Source organism: Carcharodon carcharias, chromosome 16 (genome assembly GCF_017639515.1).
Source record: "Carcharodon carcharias isolate sCarCar2 chromosome 16, sCarCar2.pri, whole genome shotgun sequence".
Lineage (NCBI taxonomy): Eukaryota > Metazoa > Chordata > Chondrichthyes > Lamniformes > Lamnidae > Carcharodon > Carcharodon carcharias.
In genome coordinates, this window is record NC_054482.1 from 118,896,537 (window position 1) to 118,913,411 (window position 16,875).

The window sequence follows — 16,875 nt, forward strand, 5'->3', positions numbered from 1 at the left end:
TGTGTGAGTGTGTGTGAGAGTATGAGTTTGTGTGAGTGTGTGTGTGAGTGGGTGTAAGTTTGTGTGAGAGCGTGAGTTTGTGTGAGTGTGAGAGTGTGAGTTTGTGTGATTGAGTGTGAGTTTGTATGAGTGTGTGTGTGTGAGTTTGTGTGAGTGTGTGTGAGTGTGAGAGTGTGTGAGTGAGTATGAGTTTGTGTGAGTATGTATGTGAGAGAGTTAGAGTTTGTGTGAGTGTGTGTGTGAGTGTGTGTGTTTGTGTGAGTGTGTGTGTGTGAGTGAGTGTGAGTTTGTGTGAGTGTGTGTAAGTGAGTGTGAGATTGTGTGAGTGAGTGTGAATTTGTGTGAGTGTGTGTGTGAGTGAGTGTGCATTTGTGTGAGTGTGTGTGAGTGAGTGTGAGTTTATGTGTGTGTGTGAGAGAGAGTGTGAGGGTGTGTGTGAGAGAGAGTGTGTGAGTGAGTGTGAGTTTGTGTGAGTGTGTGTGTGAGTGAGTGTGAGTTTGTGTGAGTGTGTATGAGAGAGAGTGTGAGGGTGTGTGTGAGAGAGAGTGTGTGAGTGAGTGTGAGTTTGTGTGATAGTGTGTGAGTGAGTGAGTTTTTGTGAGTGTGTGTGTGTGAGTGAGTGTGAGTTTGTGTGAGAGTGTGTGAGTGAGTGAGTTTTTTTGAGTGTGTGTGAGTGTGAGAGTGTGTGAGTGAGTATGAGTTTGTGTGAGTATGTATGTGAGAGAGTTAGAGTTTGTGTGAGTGTGTGTGTGAGTGTGTGTTTGTGTGTGTGTGTGTGAATGAGTGTGAGTTTATGTGAGTGTATTTGAGTGAGTGTGCATTTGTGTGAGTGTGTGTGAGAGTGTGTGTGAGTGTGAGTTTGTGTGTGTGTGAGTGAGTGTGAGTTTGTGTGAGTGTGTGTGTAAGTTCTATGAGTTTGTGTGAGAGTGTGTGAGTGTGTGAGTTTGTGTGAGAGTGTGTGAGTAAGTATGAGTTTGTGTGAGTTTGTGTGAGAGAGATTGTGAGTTTGTGAGTGTGTGTATGAGTTTGTGTGAGTGTGAATGTGAGTGAGTGTGAGTTTGTGTGAGTGTGTGTGTGAGTGAGTGTGCATTTGTGTGAGTGTGTGAGTGAGTGTGAGTTTGTGTGAGTGTGTGTAAGTGAGTGTGAGTTTGTGTGAGTTGTGTATGAGTTTGTGTGAGTATGTATGTGAGAGAGTTAGAGTTTGTGTGAGTGTGTGTGTGAGTGAGTGTGAATTTGTGTGAAAGTGTGTGTGAGTGAGTGTGAGAGTATGTGAGTGTATGTGAGCGAGTGTGCATTTGTGTGAGTGTGTGTGAGTGAGTGTGAGTTTGTGTGAGAGTGCGTGAGTGTGAGTTTGTGTGAGTGTGTGTGTGTGAGTGTGAGTTTGTGTGTGTGTGTGTAAGTTCTATGAGTTTGTGTGAGAGTGTGTGAGTGAGTGTGAGTTTGTGTGAGAGTGTGTAAGTATGAGTTTGTGTGAGTTTGTGTGAGAGAGATTGTGAGTTTGTGAGTGTGTGTATGAGTTTGTGTGAGTGTGAATGTGAGTGAGTGTGAGTTTGTGTGAGTGTGTGTGTGAGTGAGTGTGCATTTGTGTGAGTGTGTGAGTGAGTGTGAGTTTGTGTGAGTATGTGTGTGAATGAGCGTGAGTTTGTGTAACAGTGTGTGAGTGAGTGTGAGTTTGTGTGAGAGTGTGTGAGTGAGTTTGAGTTTGTGTGAGTTTGTGTGAGAGAGATTGTGAGTTTGTGTGTGTATGAGTTTGTGTGAGCGTGTGTGAGTGTGAGTTTGAGTGAGTGTGTGTAAGTGAGTGTGAGAGTGTGTGAGTGAGTGTGAGTTTGTGTGAGTGTGTGAGTGAGTGTGCATTTGTGAGTGTGTGTGTGAGTGAGTGTGAGTTTGTGTGAGAGTGTGTGAGTATGAGTTTGTGTGTGTGTGTGAGAGAGTTTGAGTTTGTGTCAGTGTGAGTGTGAGTTTGTGTGAGTTTGTGTGAATGTGTGTGAGAGTGAGTGTGAGAGAGTGTGAGTTTGTGTGAGAGTGTGTGAGTTTGTGTGTGAGTGAGTGTGAGTTTGTGTGAGAGTGTGTGAGTGAGTGTGAGTTTGTGTGAGTGTGTGTGCGAGTGAGTGTGAGTTTGTGTGAGTGTGTGTGTGAGTGTGAGTTTTTGCAGGAGTGTGTGTGAGTGAGTGTGAGTCAGTGTGAGTTTGTGTGAGTGAGTGTGTGTGTGAGTGAGTGAGTGTGAGTTTGTGTGAATGTGTATGTGAGTGAGTGTGGAGTTTGTGTGAGTGTGTGTGAATGAGTGTGAGTTTGTGTGTGTGTGTGAGAGAGAGTTTGAGTTTGTGTGAGTATGAGTGTGAGTTTGTGTGAGTGTGTGTGAGAGTGAGTGTGAGAGTGTGAGTTTGTGTGAGAGTGTGAGTTTGTGTGAGAGTGTGTGAGTGAGTGTGAGTTTGTGTGAGAGTGTGTGAGTGAGTGTGAGTTTGTGTGAGTGTGTGTGTGTGTGAGTGTAAGTTTGTGTGAGTGTGTGTGTGAGTGTGAGTTTTTGCAGGAGTGTGAGTGAGTGTGAGTCAGTGTGAGTTTGTGTGAGTGAGTGTGTGTGTGAGTGAGTGAGTGTGAGTTTGTGTGAATGTGTATGTGAGTGAGTGTGGAGTTTGTGTGAGAGTGTGTGTGAGTGAGTGTGAGTTTGTTTGAGTGAGGGTGAGTGAGTGTGTGTGTGAGTGAATGTAAGTTTGTGTGAGTGAATGTGAGTTTGTGTGAGATTGTGTAAGTGTGTGAGTGTGTGTGTGAGTGAGTGTGAGTTTGTGTGAGTGTGTTTGTGAGTGAGTGTGAGTTTGTGTGGGAGTGTGTGTGACTGAGTGTGAGTTTGTGTGAGTGCGTGTGAGTGTGAGTTTGTGAGAGTGTGTGAGTGAGTGTGAGTTTGTGTGAGTGTGTTTGTGAGTGAGTGTGAGTTTGTGTGGGAGTGTGTGTGACTGAGTGTGAGTTTGTGTGAGTGCGTGTGAGTGTGAGTTTGTGAGAGTGTGTGAATGAGTGTGAGAGTGTGTGAGAGATTGTGAGTTTGTGTGAGTGTGTGAGAGTGAGAGATTGTGTGATTGTGTGTGTGAGTGAGTGTGAGTTTGTGTGAGTGTGTGTGAGTGAGTGTGAGTTTGTGTGAGTGTGTGTGAGTGTGAGTTTGTGAGAGTGTGTGAGTGAGTGTGAGTTTGTGTGAGTTCGTGTGAGTGAGCGTGAGTTTGTGTGAGAGTGTTTGAGTGTGAGTTTGTGTGAGAGTGTGTGAATGAGTATGAGTTTGTGTGAGTTTGTGTGAGTGAGATTGTGAGTTTGTGTGAGTGTGTGTGAATGGGTATGAGTTTGTGTGAGTTTGTGTGAGTGTGTGTGAGAGAGTGTGAGTTTGTGTGAGTTTGTGTGAGTGAGATTGTGAGTTTGTGTGAGTGTGTGTGAATGGGTATGAGTTTGTGTGAGTGTGTGTGAATGGGTGTGAGTGAGTGTGAGTTTGTGTGAGTGTGTGTGAGAGAGTGTGAGTTTGTGTGTGAGTGAGTGTGAGTTTGTGAGTCTGTGTGTGCGAGTGTGAGTTTGTGCGTGTGTGTGAGAGTGAGTGTGAGTTTGTGTGAGTGTGTGTGAGTGATTGTGAGTTTGTGTGTGAGTGTGAGTTTGAGTGAGTGTGTGTGAATGTGTGTGAGTTTGTGTGAGTGAGTGTGAGTTTGTGAGTGTGGGTTTGTGAGTGAGTGTGAGTTTGTGTGAGTGTGAGTGTGTGTGTGAGTGAGTGTGAGTTTGTGTGAGTGTTTGTGAGTTTGTGTCAGTGTGTGTGTGAGTGAGTGTGAGTTTGTGTGTGTGTGAGTAAGTGAGTGTGAGTTTGTGTGAGTGTGTGTGAGCGAGTGTGTGGTTGTGTGAGTGAGTGTGAGTGTGAGTTTGTGTCTGAGTGAGTGTGGAGTTTGTGTGAGTGAGTGTGAGTGTGTGTGTGAGCGTGTGTGTGAGAGTGAGTGTGAGTGAGTGTGAGAGTGTGTGTGTGAGAGTGAGTGTGAGTGTGTGTGTGGGTGAGAGTGAGTGTGAGTGAGTGTGAGTGTGTGTGTGAGAGTGAGTGTGAGTGAGTGTGAGAGTGTGTGTGTGTGAGTGAGTGTGAGTGTGTGTGTGTGTGAGAGTGAGTGTGAGTGAGTGTGTGTGTGTGTGTGAGTGAGTGTGAGTGAGTGTGAGAGTGTGTGTGTGAGAGTGAGTGTGTGTGTGAGTGTGTGCGTGAGAGTGAGTGTGTGAGAGTGAGTGTGAGAGTGAGTGTGAGTGAGTGTGAGAGTGTGTGTGTGAGAGTGAGTGTGTGTGTTTGTGAGAGTGTGTGTGAGAGTGAGTGTGAGAGTGAATGTGAGTGAGTGTGAGAGTGTGGGCAGGATTTTAGGGTCTGTGGGTGGTCACGGTCCTGACCTGATCAGGTGTAAGATCACGCGTGATGATGTGGGGTGAGCGCCCTGAAGCCATCGCTCACTCTCGTGATCTTTCAGTCGGCGGTCGCACTCAAGAGTTGGCAGCACGCCTGCTGACAATTAAGGGGCTTATTGAGGCCCTTAGGCAGGTAATTTATTGGGCTTTTTGCTGCCTATCCAGCTGTTCAGTTGGTGGGCGAGCAAACAGGCCAGGCGGCCTTTGGAATTTTATGAATCCACGGGCAGGATGAGCTTTACAGAAGTAATTAAAAAATAATAAAAATTTTCAAACATCATTTTAAACAAGTGACAAGTGACTAAGTCACTCTTCAAGTGACTAAGTCACATGTGGGGACATATTTCTCTCATTTCTAAAACATTTATTTTTGTATCCACAATTATTCAGCTCCCTGACGCAGCTCTGTGCCCTCAGTGAGCTGTCAGGGTGATCTCCGCCCTGCACACGCACAGTCTTCAACACTCACCCTCCTCCTGCCCCCACACTAGCAGTGCTGAGCTCCTCAGCGCACATTTTACACCGGCCGGCCATTCATTTGCCAGCAAGCATGAAATCGCAGTTGGGTCCCGATTGCAGGTGGTGGCCAGTTTCACAACCAGTCCCACACCCACAGCCTGTGTCCGCCTGACAACCGGAAAATTCTGCTGTGTGTGTGTGTGAGCGAGTCTGTGTGTGACAGAAATTGTAGGTGTGTGTGTGTGTGTGTGTATGTATGTGTATATGAGAGTGTGTGTGTGTGTGTGCGAGTGAGTGAGAGAGCGAGTGAGTGAGTGAGTTAATGTGTGTGAGAGTGTGTGTATGTGTGTGTCAGAGTGAGTGAGAGAGTGGGTGAGTTAATGTGTGTGAGAGTGTGTGTATATGTGTGTGAGAGTGAGTGAGAGAGTGGGTGAGTCAATGTGTGTGAGAGTGTGTGTATATGTGTGTGAGAGTGAGTGAGAGAGTGGGTGAGTCAATGTGTGTGAGAGTGTGTGTATGTGTGTGTGAGAGTGAGTGAGAGAGTGGGTGAGTTAATGTGTGTGAGAGTGTGTATGTGTGTGTGAGAGTGAGTGAGAGAGTGGGTGAGTTAATGTGTGTGAGTGCGTGTGCAAGTGAGTGAGAGAGTGGGTGAGTTAATGTGTATGAGAGTGTATGTGAGAGTGTGTGTGTGTGAGAGTGAGTGAGAGTGGGTGAGTGTGTGTGAGTTTGTGTGAGTGAGTGTGAGTTTGTGCGAGTGAGTGTGAGTTTGTGAGTGAGTGTGCATTTGTGTGAGTGTGTGTGAGTGTGAGTTTGTGTGAGAGTGTGTGTGAGTGTGAGTTTGTGTGTGTGTGAGTGAGTGTGAGTTTGTGTGAGTGTGTGTGTAAGTTCTATGAGTTTGTGTGAGAGTGTGTGAGTGTGTGAGTTTGTGTGAGAGTGTGTGAGTAAGTATGAGTTTGTGTGAGTTTGTGTGAGAGAGATTGTGAGTTTGTGAGTGTGTGTATGAGTTTGTGTGAGTGTGAATGTGAGTGAGTGTGAGTTTGTGTGAGTGTGTGTGTGAGTGAGTGTGCATTTGTGTGAGTGTGTGAGTGAGTGTGAGTTTGTGTGAGTGTGTGTAAGTGAGTGTGAGTTTGTGTGAGTTGTGTATGAGTTTGTGTGAGTATGTATGTGAGAGAGTTAGAGTTTGTGTGAGTGTGTGTGTGAGTGAGTGTGAATTTGTGTGAAAGTGTGTGTGAGTGAGTGTGAGAGTATGTGAGTGTATGTGAGCGAGTGTGCATTTGTGTGAGTGTGTGTGAGTGAGTGTGAGTTTGTGTGAGAGTGCGTGAGTGTGAGTTTGTGTGAGTGTGTGTGTGTGAGTGTGAGTTTGTGTGTGTGTGTGTAAGTTCTATGAGTTTGTGTGAGAGTGTGTGAGTGAGTGTGAGTTTGTGTGAGAGTGTGTGAGTAAGTATGAGTTTGTGTGAGTTTGTGTGAGAGAGATTGTGAGTTTGTGAGTGTGTGTATGAGTTTGTGTGAGTGTGAATGTGAGTGAGTGTGAGTTTGTGTGAGTGTGTGTGTGAGTGAGTGTGCATTTGTGTGAGTGTGTGAGTGAGTGTGAGTTTGTGTGAGTATGTGTGTGAATGAGCGTGAGTTTGTGTAACAGTGTGTGAGTGAGTGTGAGTTTGTGTGAGAGTGTGTGAGTGAGTTTGAGTTTGTGTGAGTTTGTGTGAGAGAGATTGTGAGTTTGTGTGTGTATGAGTTTGTGTGAGCGTGTGTGAGTGTGAGTTTGAGTGAGTGTGTGTAAGTGAGTGTGAGAGTGTGTGAGTGAGTGTGAGTTTGTGTGAGTGTGTGAGTGAGTGTGCATTTGTGAGTGTGTGTGTGAGTGAGTGTGAGTTTGTGTGAGAGTGTGTGAGTATGAGTTTGTGTGTGTGTGTGAGAGAGTTTGAGTTTGTGTCAGTGTGAGTGTGAGTTTGTGTGAGTTTGTGTGAATGTGTGTGAGAGTGAGTGTGAGAGAGTGTGAGTTTGTGTGAGAGTGTGTGAGTTTGTGTGTGAGTGAGTGTGAGTTTGTGTGAGAGTGTGTGAGTGAGTGTGAGTTTGTGTGAGTGTGTGTGCGAGTGAGTGTGAGTTTGTGTGAGTGTGTGTGTGAGTGTGAGTTTTTGCAGGAGTGTGTGTGAGTGAGTGTGAGTCAGTGTGAGTTTGTGTGAGTGAGTGTGTGTGTGAGTGAGTGAGTGTGAGTTTGTGTGAATGTGTATGTGAGTGAGTGTGGAGTTTGTGTGAGTGTGTGTGAATGAGTGTGAGTTTGTGTGAGTGTGTGTGAGAGTGAGTGTGAGAGTGTGAGTTTGTGTGAGAGTGTGAGTTTGTGTGAGAGTGTGTGAGTGAGTGTGAGTTTGTGTGAGAGTGTGTGAGTGAGTGTGAGTTTGTGTGAGTGTGTGTGTGTGTGAGTGTAAGTTTGTGTGAGTGTGTGTGTGAGTGTGAGTTTTTGCAGGAGTGTGAGTGAGTGTGAGTCAGTGTGAGTTTGTGTGAGTGAGTGTGTGTGTGAGTGAGTGAGTGTGAGTTTGTGTGAATGTGTATGTGAGTGAGTGTGGAGTTTGTGTGAGAGTGTGTGTGAGTGAGTGTGAGTTTGTTTGAGTGAGGGTGAGTGAGTGTGTGTGTGAGTGAATGTAAGTTTGTGTGAGTGAATGTGAGTTTGTGTGAGATTGTGTAAGTGTGTGAGTGTGTGTGTGAGTGAGTGTGAGTTTGTGTGAGTGTGTTTGTGAGTGAGTGTGAGTTTGTGTGGGAGTGTGTGTGACTGAGTGTGAGTTTGTGTGAGTGCGTGTGAGTGTGAGTTTGTGAGAGTGTGTGAGTGAGTGTGAGTTTGTGTGAGTGTGTTTGTGAGTGAGTGTGAGTTTGTGTGGGAGTGTGTGTGACTGAGTGTGAGTTTGTGTGAGTGCGTGTGAGTGTGAGTTTGTGAGAGTGTGTGAATGAGTGTGAGAGTGTGTGAGAGATTGTGAGTTTGTGTGAGTGTGTGAGAGTGAGAGATTGTGTGATTGTGTGTGTGAGTGAGTGTGAGTTTGTGTGAGTGTGTGTGAGTGAGTGTGAGTTTGTGTGAGTGTGTGTGAGTGTGAGTTTGTGAGAGTGTGTGAGTGAGTGTGAGTTTGTGTGAGTTCGTGTGAGTGAGCGTGAGTTTGTGTGAGAGTGTTTGAGTGTGAGTTTGTGTGAGAGTGTGTGAATGAGTATGAGTTTGTGTGAGTTTGTGTGAGTGAGATTGTGAGTTTGTGTGAGTGTGTGTGAATGGGTATGAGTTTGTGTGAGTTTGTGTGAGTGTGTGTGAGAGAGTGTGAGTTTGTGTGAGTTTGTGTGAGTGAGATTGTGAGTTTGTGTGAGTGTGTGTGAATGGGTATGAGTTTGTGTGAGTGTGTGTGAATGGGTGTGAGTGAGTGTGAGTTTGTGTGAGTGTGTGTGAGAGAGTGTGAGTTTGTGTGTGAGTGAGTGTGAGTTTGTGAGTCTGTGTGTGCGAGTGTGAGTTTGTGCGTGTGTGTGAGAGTGAGTGTGAGTTTGTGTGAGTGTGTGTGAGTGATTGTGAGTTTGTGTGTGAGTGTGAGTTTGAGTGAGTGTGTGTGAATGTGTGTGAGTTTGTGTGAGTGAGTGTGAGTTTGTGAGTGTGGGTTTGTGAGTGAGTGTGAGTTTGTGTGAGTGTGAGTGTGTGTGTGAGTGAGTGTGAGTTTGTGTGAGTGTTTGTGAGTTTGTGTCAGTGTGTGTGTGAGTGAGTGTGAGTTTGTGTGTGTGTGAGTAAGTGAGTGTGAGTTTGTGTGAGTGTGTGTGAGCGAGTGTGTGGTTGTGTGAGTGAGTGTGAGTGTGAGTTTGTGTCTGAGTGAGTGTGGAGTTTGTGTGAGTGAGTGTGAGTGTGTGTGTGAGCGTGTGTGTGAGAGTGAGTGTGAGTGAGTGTGAGAGTGTGTGTGTGAGAGTGAGTGTGAGTGTGTGTGTGGGTGAGAGTGAGTGTGAGTGAGTGTGAGTGTGTGTGTGAGAGTGAGTGTGAGTGAGTGTGAGAGTGTGTGTGTGTGAGTGAGTGTGAGTGTGTGTGTGTGTGAGAGTGAGTGTGAGTGAGTGTGTGTGTGTGTGTGAGTGAGTGTGAGTGAGTGTGAGAGTGTGTGTGTGAGAGTGAGTGTGTGTGTGAGTGTGTGCGTGAGAGTGAGTGTGTGAGAGTGAGTGTGAGAGTGAGTGTGAGTGAGTGTGAGAGTGTGTGTGTGAGAGTGAGTGTGTGTGTTTGTGAGAGTGTGTGTGAGAGTGAGTGTGAGAGTGAGTGTGAGTGAGTGTGAGAGTGTGGGCAGGATTTTAGGGTCTGTGGGTGGTCACGGTCCTGACCTGATCAGGTGTAAGATCACGCGTGATGATGTGGGGTGAGCGCCCTGAAGCCATCGCTCACTCTCGTGATCTTTCAGTCGGCGGTCGCACTCAAGAGTTGGCAGCACGCCTGCTGACAATTAAGGGGCTTATTGAGGCCCTTAGGCAGGTAATTTATTGGGCTTTTTGCTGCCTATCCAGCTGTTCAGTTGGTGGGCGAGCAAACAGGCCAGGCGGCCTTTGGAATTTTATGAATCCACGGGCAGGATGAGCTTTACAGAAGTAATTAAAAAATAATAAAAATTTTCAAACATCATTTTAAACAAGTGACAAGTGACTAAGTCACTCTTCAAGTGACTAAGTCACATGTGGGGACATATTTCTCTCATTTCTAAAACATTTATTTTTGTATCCACAATTATTCAGCTCCCTGACGCAGCTCTGTGCCCTCAGTGAGCTGTCAGGGTGATCTCCGCCCTGCACACGCACAGTCTTCAACACTCACCCTCCTCCTGCCCCCACACTAGCAGTGCTGAGCTCCTCAGCGCACATTTTACACCGGCCGGCCATTCATTTGCCAGCAAGCATGAAATCGCAGTTGGGTCCCGATTGCAGGTGGTGGCCAGTTTCACAACCAGTCCCACACCCACAGCCTGTGTCCGCCTGACAACCGGAAAATTCTGCTGTGTGTGTGTGTGAGCGAGTCTGTGTGTGACAGAAATTGTAGGTGTGTGTGTGTGTGTGTGTATGTATGTGTATATGAGAGTGTGTGTGTGTGTGTGCGAGTGAGTGAGAGAGCGAGTGAGTGAGTGAGTTAATGTGTGTGAGAGTGTGTGTATGTGTGTGTCAGAGTGAGTGAGAGAGTGGGTGAGTTAATGTGTGTGAGAGTGTGTGTATATGTGTGTGAGAGTGAGTGAGAGAGTGGGTGAGTCAATGTGTGTGAGAGTGTGTGTATATGTGTGTGAGAGTGAGTGAGAGAGTGGGTGAGTCAATGTGTGTGAGAGTGTGTGTATGTGTGTGTGAGAGTGAGTGAGAGAGTGGGTGAGTTAATGTGTGTGAGAGTGTGTGTATGTGTGTGTGAGAGTGAGTGAGAGAGTGGGTGAGTTAATGTGTGTGAGTGCGTGTGCAAGTGAGTGAGAGAGTGGGTGAGTTAATGTGTATGAGAGTGTATGTGAGAGTGTGTGTGTGTGAGAGTGAGTGAGAGTGGGTGAGTGTGTGTGAGTTTGTGTGAGTGAGTGTGAGTTTGTGCGAGTGAGTGTGAGTTTGTGAGTGAGTGTGAGTTTTGTGAGTTTGTGTGAGTGTGTGTGTGAGTGAGTGTGAGAGTGGGTGAGTTAATGTGTGTGAGAGTGTGTGTGTGTGTGTGAGAGTGAGTGAGAGAGGGGTGAGTTAATGTGTGTGAGAATGTGTGTATGTGTTTGTGTGTGAGAGAGAGTGAGTGAGAGCGTGGGTGAGTTAATGTGTGTGAGAGTGTATGTGTGGGTGTGTGTGTGAGCGTTTGTATGTGTTGGTGTGTGTGTGAGAGTGTGTGTGAGAGTGAGAGAGAGTGAGTGAGTTAATGTGTGTGAGTGTGTGTGAGTGAGAGAGTGAGTGAGTTAATGTGTGTGAGAGGGTATGTGAGAGTGTGTGTGTGTGTGAGTGTGTGTGTGTGTGTGTGAGAGTGAGAGTGAGTGAGAGAGTGAGTGAGTTAATGTATGTGAGAGGGTATGTGAGAGTGTGTGTGTGAGTGTGTGAGAGTGAGTGAGTGTATGTGAGAGGGTGAGTGTGTGTGAGAGTGAGAGTGTATGAGTGTGTGGGTGAGTGTGGGTGAGAGGGTGAATGTGTTTGTGAGTGTGTGTGTGTGAGAGTGAGAGTGTTAATGTGCTGTATGTGTGTTGAAAGGAAGGAGAGATTGAGACAGGTAGATAACCTGATCTTTGAATTCCTGTCAATGCTGGAGAGGGAACAGTCAGGGTTTCTGTTGAAAAGTGCTGTCTGTTCAGGTAAGGTTGTAACAGGGGAGTGAACAATGTGACAGGTCTAACAGCAGAAGCTGCAGTATCTCTCTCAGCCCAGTCTCAAACTTCATGGTGGGACTGGAGCTCCTGTTCCCTGGATTACTGATGGAGAACAGAAACCCTCCAGCACCGCACCCCAGTCCATGATATCACCACAGCATCTGTGCAGCTAGTTGTTTCTTTGTACCAATGTTACAGTCACAGTCTGAACACGTTCTCACCCTGGAGTCTTTCCGGCTCACTCACCCACTCAGACAGACTCAGAGAACAGAAGTTTAGGAGATGGAACAGATTGGGAAAGAGCGAGCAAGTAAATGTGTAAAAAAAAGTGTTACATATTAAAAAATGCAAACTACCAGAGAACGGCCTTTAAATTCAGGCACGATTTTCAGGCACTAACTGACCTACTGAGCTCCAAGCTGAAGGCAGGAGGCCAACATCTTAACCAAGATGACTAGACACAGCTTGTCTGGTTCTTATCACATTGCCGCTTGTGGGATCTTGCTGAGCACAAAGTGGCTGAAGTGTCTCCGACATTGCAAAGTATTTCATTGTCAGGGAAGTGCTGTATACCACCCTGAGGTGGTAAAGCTGGTACAGTGTCACTTAATCTGGTCTCACTGGATCTAGTCAGCGTTTCAGGCACAGCTCTGACAGTGGAATACAGGGACTGCTCGAAGATTTACCTCAAAGTCTGCGATTGTTTTTAGAACAGTTCATTAATTGACTTAGAGAATAATTCCCTCTGATAAACAACATGTTCTGCAATAAATTAAACATTCTTAATTATTGGTACAACATATGGCTGATAATTAAATCAGGAGTATTCCCTCGAACAATGATGAAGGAACCAGTTATCCAGAGCAGATGATTCACACAATGAGAGGATCATTCAGGGGCAGAATATTTGCAGGAGGGTTGGGGGGGGGGGGCGGCGATTGGAGGGTCTGGGAGGGGCTGGGGAGCCGATTGCCGACTGCGACTGGCCCCTGGCTGCGATTTCACACCGGCGCAGTAACGGCTCAGCCAGTGTGAAACAGGCCCTTAAATGCTGAGTGCTGCTGGGGTGAGGGGTGGGAGGAGGGTGGGGGTGGCTGGGGTGGGGGTGGGAGGAGGGTGGGGGCTGATGGGGTGGGGGTGGGAGGAGGGTGGGGGGCTGATGGGGTGAGGGGTGGGAGGAGGGTGGGGGCTGATGGGGTGGGGGCTGATGGGGTGGGGGTGGGAGGAGGGTGGGGGCTGAAGGGGTGGGGGTGGGAGGAGGGTGGGGGCTGATGGGGTGGGGGAGGGAGGAGGGTGGGGGTGGCTGGGGTGGGGGAGGGAGGAGGGTGGGGGCTGATGTAAGTGGAGGAGGGAGGAGGGTGGGGGCTGATGGGGTGGGGGTGGGAGGAGGGTGGGGGCTGATGGGGTGGGGGAGGGAGGAGGGTGGGGGCTGATGGGGTGGGGGAGGGAGGAGGGTGGGGGCTGATGGGGTGGGGGAGGGAGGAGGGTGGGGGCTGATGGGGTGGGGGAGGGAGGAGGGTGGGGGCTGATGGGGTGGGGGAGGGAGGAGGGTGGGGGCTGATGGGGTGGGTGGAGGGAGGAGGGTGGGGGCTGATGGGGTGGGGGAGGGAGGAGGGTGGGGGCTGATGGGGTGGGGGAGGGAGGAGGGTGGGAGGAGGGTGGGGGTGGGAGGAGGGTGGGGGCTGATGGGGTGGGGGAGGGAGGAGGGTGGGAGGAGGGTGGGGGTGGGAGGAGGGTGGGGGCTGATGGGGTGGGGGAGGGAGGAGGGTGGGGGCTGATGTAAGTGGGGGAGGGAGGAGGGTGGGGGCTGATGGGGTGGGGGCTGATGGAGTGGGGGTGGGAGGAGGGTGGGGGCTGATGGGGTGGGGGAGGGAGGAGGGTGGGGGCTAATGGGGTGAGGGGTGGGAGGAGGGTGGGGGCTAATGGGGTGAGGGGTGGGAGGAGGGTGGGGGGTGATGGGGTGAGGGGTGGGAGGAGGGTGGGGGCTAATGGGGTGGGGGAGGGAGGAGGGTGGGGGTGGCTGGGGTGGGGGGTGGGAGGAGGGTGGGGGCTGATGGGGTGGGGGAGGGAGGAGGGTGGGGGTGGCTGGGGTGGGGGGTGGGAGGAGGGTGGGGGCTGATGGGGTGGGGGAGGGAGGAGGGTGGGGGTGGGAGGAGGGTGGGGGCTGATGGGGTGAGGGAGGGAGGAGGGTGGGGGTGGCTGGGGTGGGGGGGTGGGAGGAGGGTGGGGGCTGATGGGGTGGGTGGAGGGAGGAGGGTGGGGGCTGATGGGGTGGGGGAGGGAGGAGGGTGGGGGAGGGAGGAGGGTGGGGGCTGATGGGGTGGGGGAGGGAGGAGGGTGGGGGAGGGAGGAGGGTGGGGGCTGATGGGGTGGGGGAGGGAGGAGGGTGGGGGAGGGAGGAGGGTGGGGGCTGATGGGGTGGGGGTGGGAGGAGGGTGGGGGAGGGAGGAGGGTGGGGGCTGATGGGGTGGGGGTGGGAGGAGGGTGGGGGAGGGAGGAGGGTGGGGGCTGATGGGGTGGGGGGTGGGAGGAGGGTGGGGGTTGATGAGGTGGGGGAGGGAGGAGGGTGGGGGCTGATGGGGTGGGGGAGGGAGGAGGGTGGGGGCTGATGGGGTGGGGGGTGGGAGGAGGGTGGGCGCTGGCTCAGGGAGCTGAAGAATTCAAAAGTATTAAATAAAGATTTTAAAATCAGGACAAAGTAATCCAAGCATCACAAACATTCACCTGAACAGGTAGATCATAAAAATTGCAGCCATAGGTTTTTATTTTTATATTTAGTAATGGACACCTCATCTCGCCCTTGGATGAGGTTTCATCAAAAATGCAAAGTCCACCTGGTGGATTCGCCCGTCTACCAAACATCAGGATGGACGGAACAGGGAGAATCCGGGGCAGTTCCATGCTTCATATTTTGAAACAGTCCCGAATTTACATTGCAACAATTTCATTGTAGGACAGTTTCTGTCAGACTGAAACCAGATCCGGTTTTCACACTTGTTGAGATTACAATCTGGTGCCTTTTCTGCTAAATCAGAACCTCATGGAAGAAACGTCTCCCAGCAGCTCCAGGTAAACTGAACATTACAAACATCAGTGGCTCGAAACACAACTGGACACATTCTCCTGTGGAGATATTGGACAGTGTCAGATACACAACTGGACACATTCTCCTGTGGAGATATTGGACAGTGTCAGATACACAACTGGACACATTCTCCTGTTGAGATACTGGACAGAATCAGGTACACAACTGGACACATTCCCCTGTGGAGATACTGGACAGTGTCAGATACACAACTGGACACATTCCCCTGTGGAGATATTGGACAGTGTCAGATGCACGACTGGACACATTCTCCTGTGGGGATATTGGACAGTGTCAGATACACAGCTGGACAGATTCCCTTCTGGTTACCGACCCTCCTGCCATTGAAACACTTTTTTTTATTTACGCTATTAAAAAGTTTGACATTTTTGAACATCTCAATTAAATCTCCTCTTAACCTTCTCTGCTCTAAGGAGAACAATCTCAGCTTCTCCAGTCGCTCCACATTAACTCCCTCAATCCTGGTCCCATTGGAGTAAATCTCCGCACCGTCTCCAAGGCCTCAACATCCTTCCTAAAGTGCGGAGCCCAGAATTGGACACAATTCTCCCGCTGGTCCTAACTAGTGATTGATAAAGATTTACCACGGTTTTAATTTTTGTACTCAATGAGTCTGTTAATAAATCCAATGTAGGAGTTTGGAGGGAATTCACTTTGAGAAAGGCCATTCCGTGAGTGTCCATTCACACAACAGATGCTGGTTCAGAGAGATTTCTACTCACCAGCGTGCAGTACATCTCAGGGGTCTCTCCACACGTACTGTTTGGGGGATCCAACCTGATCTTCAGGAACCTGGTGAGGAGAGTAGCCTCAGGCTGACAGGCCATGTAATCCCAACTCACCCCCTGGTCCCAGTGAACCTGAGTCTTACACAGATCGTAGTGACCCCAGGATGGGAAGTGATGGCCGGCGAGAGACAGGGTCGTCCATAGGGCCTGAAGAGACAACAAAGTGAACAAACTCATCACTCCGACTGGGCCTTACTCCGAGAGGGAGAATCCCGATCCGTCTGGCAGTGATTCAGGAAGTCTCCACTCCGATTGGATTCTCATTCAGAGGGGGAGACTCCTATTCCATCTGGGGTGATTCAGGAAGTCTCCACTTCGATTGGATTCTTGGTCAGAGGGAAGATCAGTTGTTATTATTCCAGATGGTTTTCCCAGAGTTGGTGCAGATGTTCTGGGGAACAGGATTCCAAGTGTTTTTCCCAGCTTTGGTGCGGATGTTCTGGGAGACAGGATTCCAGATGTTTTTCCCAGTGTTGGTGTGGATGTGGACAGGATTCCAGATGTTTTTCCCAGTGTTGGTGCGGATGTTCTGGGGGACAGGATTCCAGATGTTTTTCCCAGTGTTGGTGCGAATGTTCTGGGGGACAGGATTCCAGATGTTTTTCCCAGTGTTGGTGCAGATGTTCTGGGAGACAGGATTCCGGTTGTCTTTTCCTGGCTGTTTGCTACATCAGACAGATGTTCTGATTGGCTGATCAGTCAGTCCTGGGAGCCAATGAGATGACAATCTCCCGGTCAGAGTTGGTTTTCCATCGATTTTCTCTTCCTCCTGGCATCAATTCCCTGTCAGAAGAGAAATAAAATCAATGGATTTTGGAATAGTTGCTGCTCCCGACCTTCAACCCCCACCCTCAATCTCCGCCTCCCATTAGCTGCAACGTGATAGGGAGATAAAGACCAATTGGGAATCACAGCAGCCAAGAGGAGGTGAATAAATTACACATGTAAAGATCCCAAACGAGGGAAAAACTATTCTCCTCTCTCCATCATCTCACCTCAAACTCAGCAGCAGCTCACACTGGAAAAACAAAACATCACTCTCATTTTGATAGAAATCTCTTTCTCCTTTAAACACAAACTCAGAGTCCCATCCCACAGTCTGTTTAACAACACAAGGTGATACTCTAGGTACTGACTGACATACAGACTAATTCAGGGATATTTATAACCCGTTTTGTATGATAAATACTACAGGATTTTATAAACTGCTACACTATGAGCAGAAATAGTCTCTGAACGTCTCACATCCTCCCACATAATGCTGTTCCCCTTCAAATCGAGCGTCACGATCCACACACATTTTCTGGGGCTCAACGTGACTCTCCTGCTCAAACTCCAAACACACACTCATCCTCTTCATTCACCCAACACACACTCACCCTCTCTACTCACCCAACACACACTCACCCTCTCCATTCACCCAACACACACTCACCCTCTCCACTCACCCAACACACACTAACCCTCTCCACTCACCCAACACACACTCACCCTCTCCACTCACCCAACACACACTCACCCTCTCCACTCACCCAACACACACTCACCCTCTCCACTCACCCAACACACACCCACCATCTCTTGCTCAAATTCCCAACAATAACTTGCACTTATATAGCACCCTAATGGAGTAAAACATCCCAAGGTGCCTCAGAACAGCTTGATTCATACTAAGCTGAAGGAGAAGGCATACGGAGAGGTGACCAGAAGTTAGTTGCTAAGGAGGGTCTTAACAAGGAGAGAGCTCGATAGATTTGGGAAGGGAATTCCACATAGTCAGGGAGAGACAGCTGAAAGCACATCCACCGATGGTGGAGTAAAGGTGTAGGAGGAGGAA

At 49.0% G+C, this 16,875-nt stretch overlaps 1 protein-coding gene across 4 annotated transcripts in view; it reads right to left on the reverse strand.

The window, feature by feature from the left end:
- Window positions 1-16,875, reverse strand: part of LOC121288812 (netrin-G1-like) — a 188,057-nt gene that overhangs the window by 81,845 nt on the left and 89,337 nt on the right. For all 4 annotated transcript variants that reach the window (XM_041207553.1, XM_041207555.1, XM_041207552.1 and 1 more), the window contains one exon: window positions 14,973-15,821. In XM_041207553.1, the coding sequence (XP_041063487.1) occupies window positions 14,973-15,215 (243 nt within the window). In that variant the 5' untranslated portion in view covers window positions 15,216-15,821. The remainder of the gene's footprint in view (window positions 1-14,972; window positions 15,822-16,875) is intronic.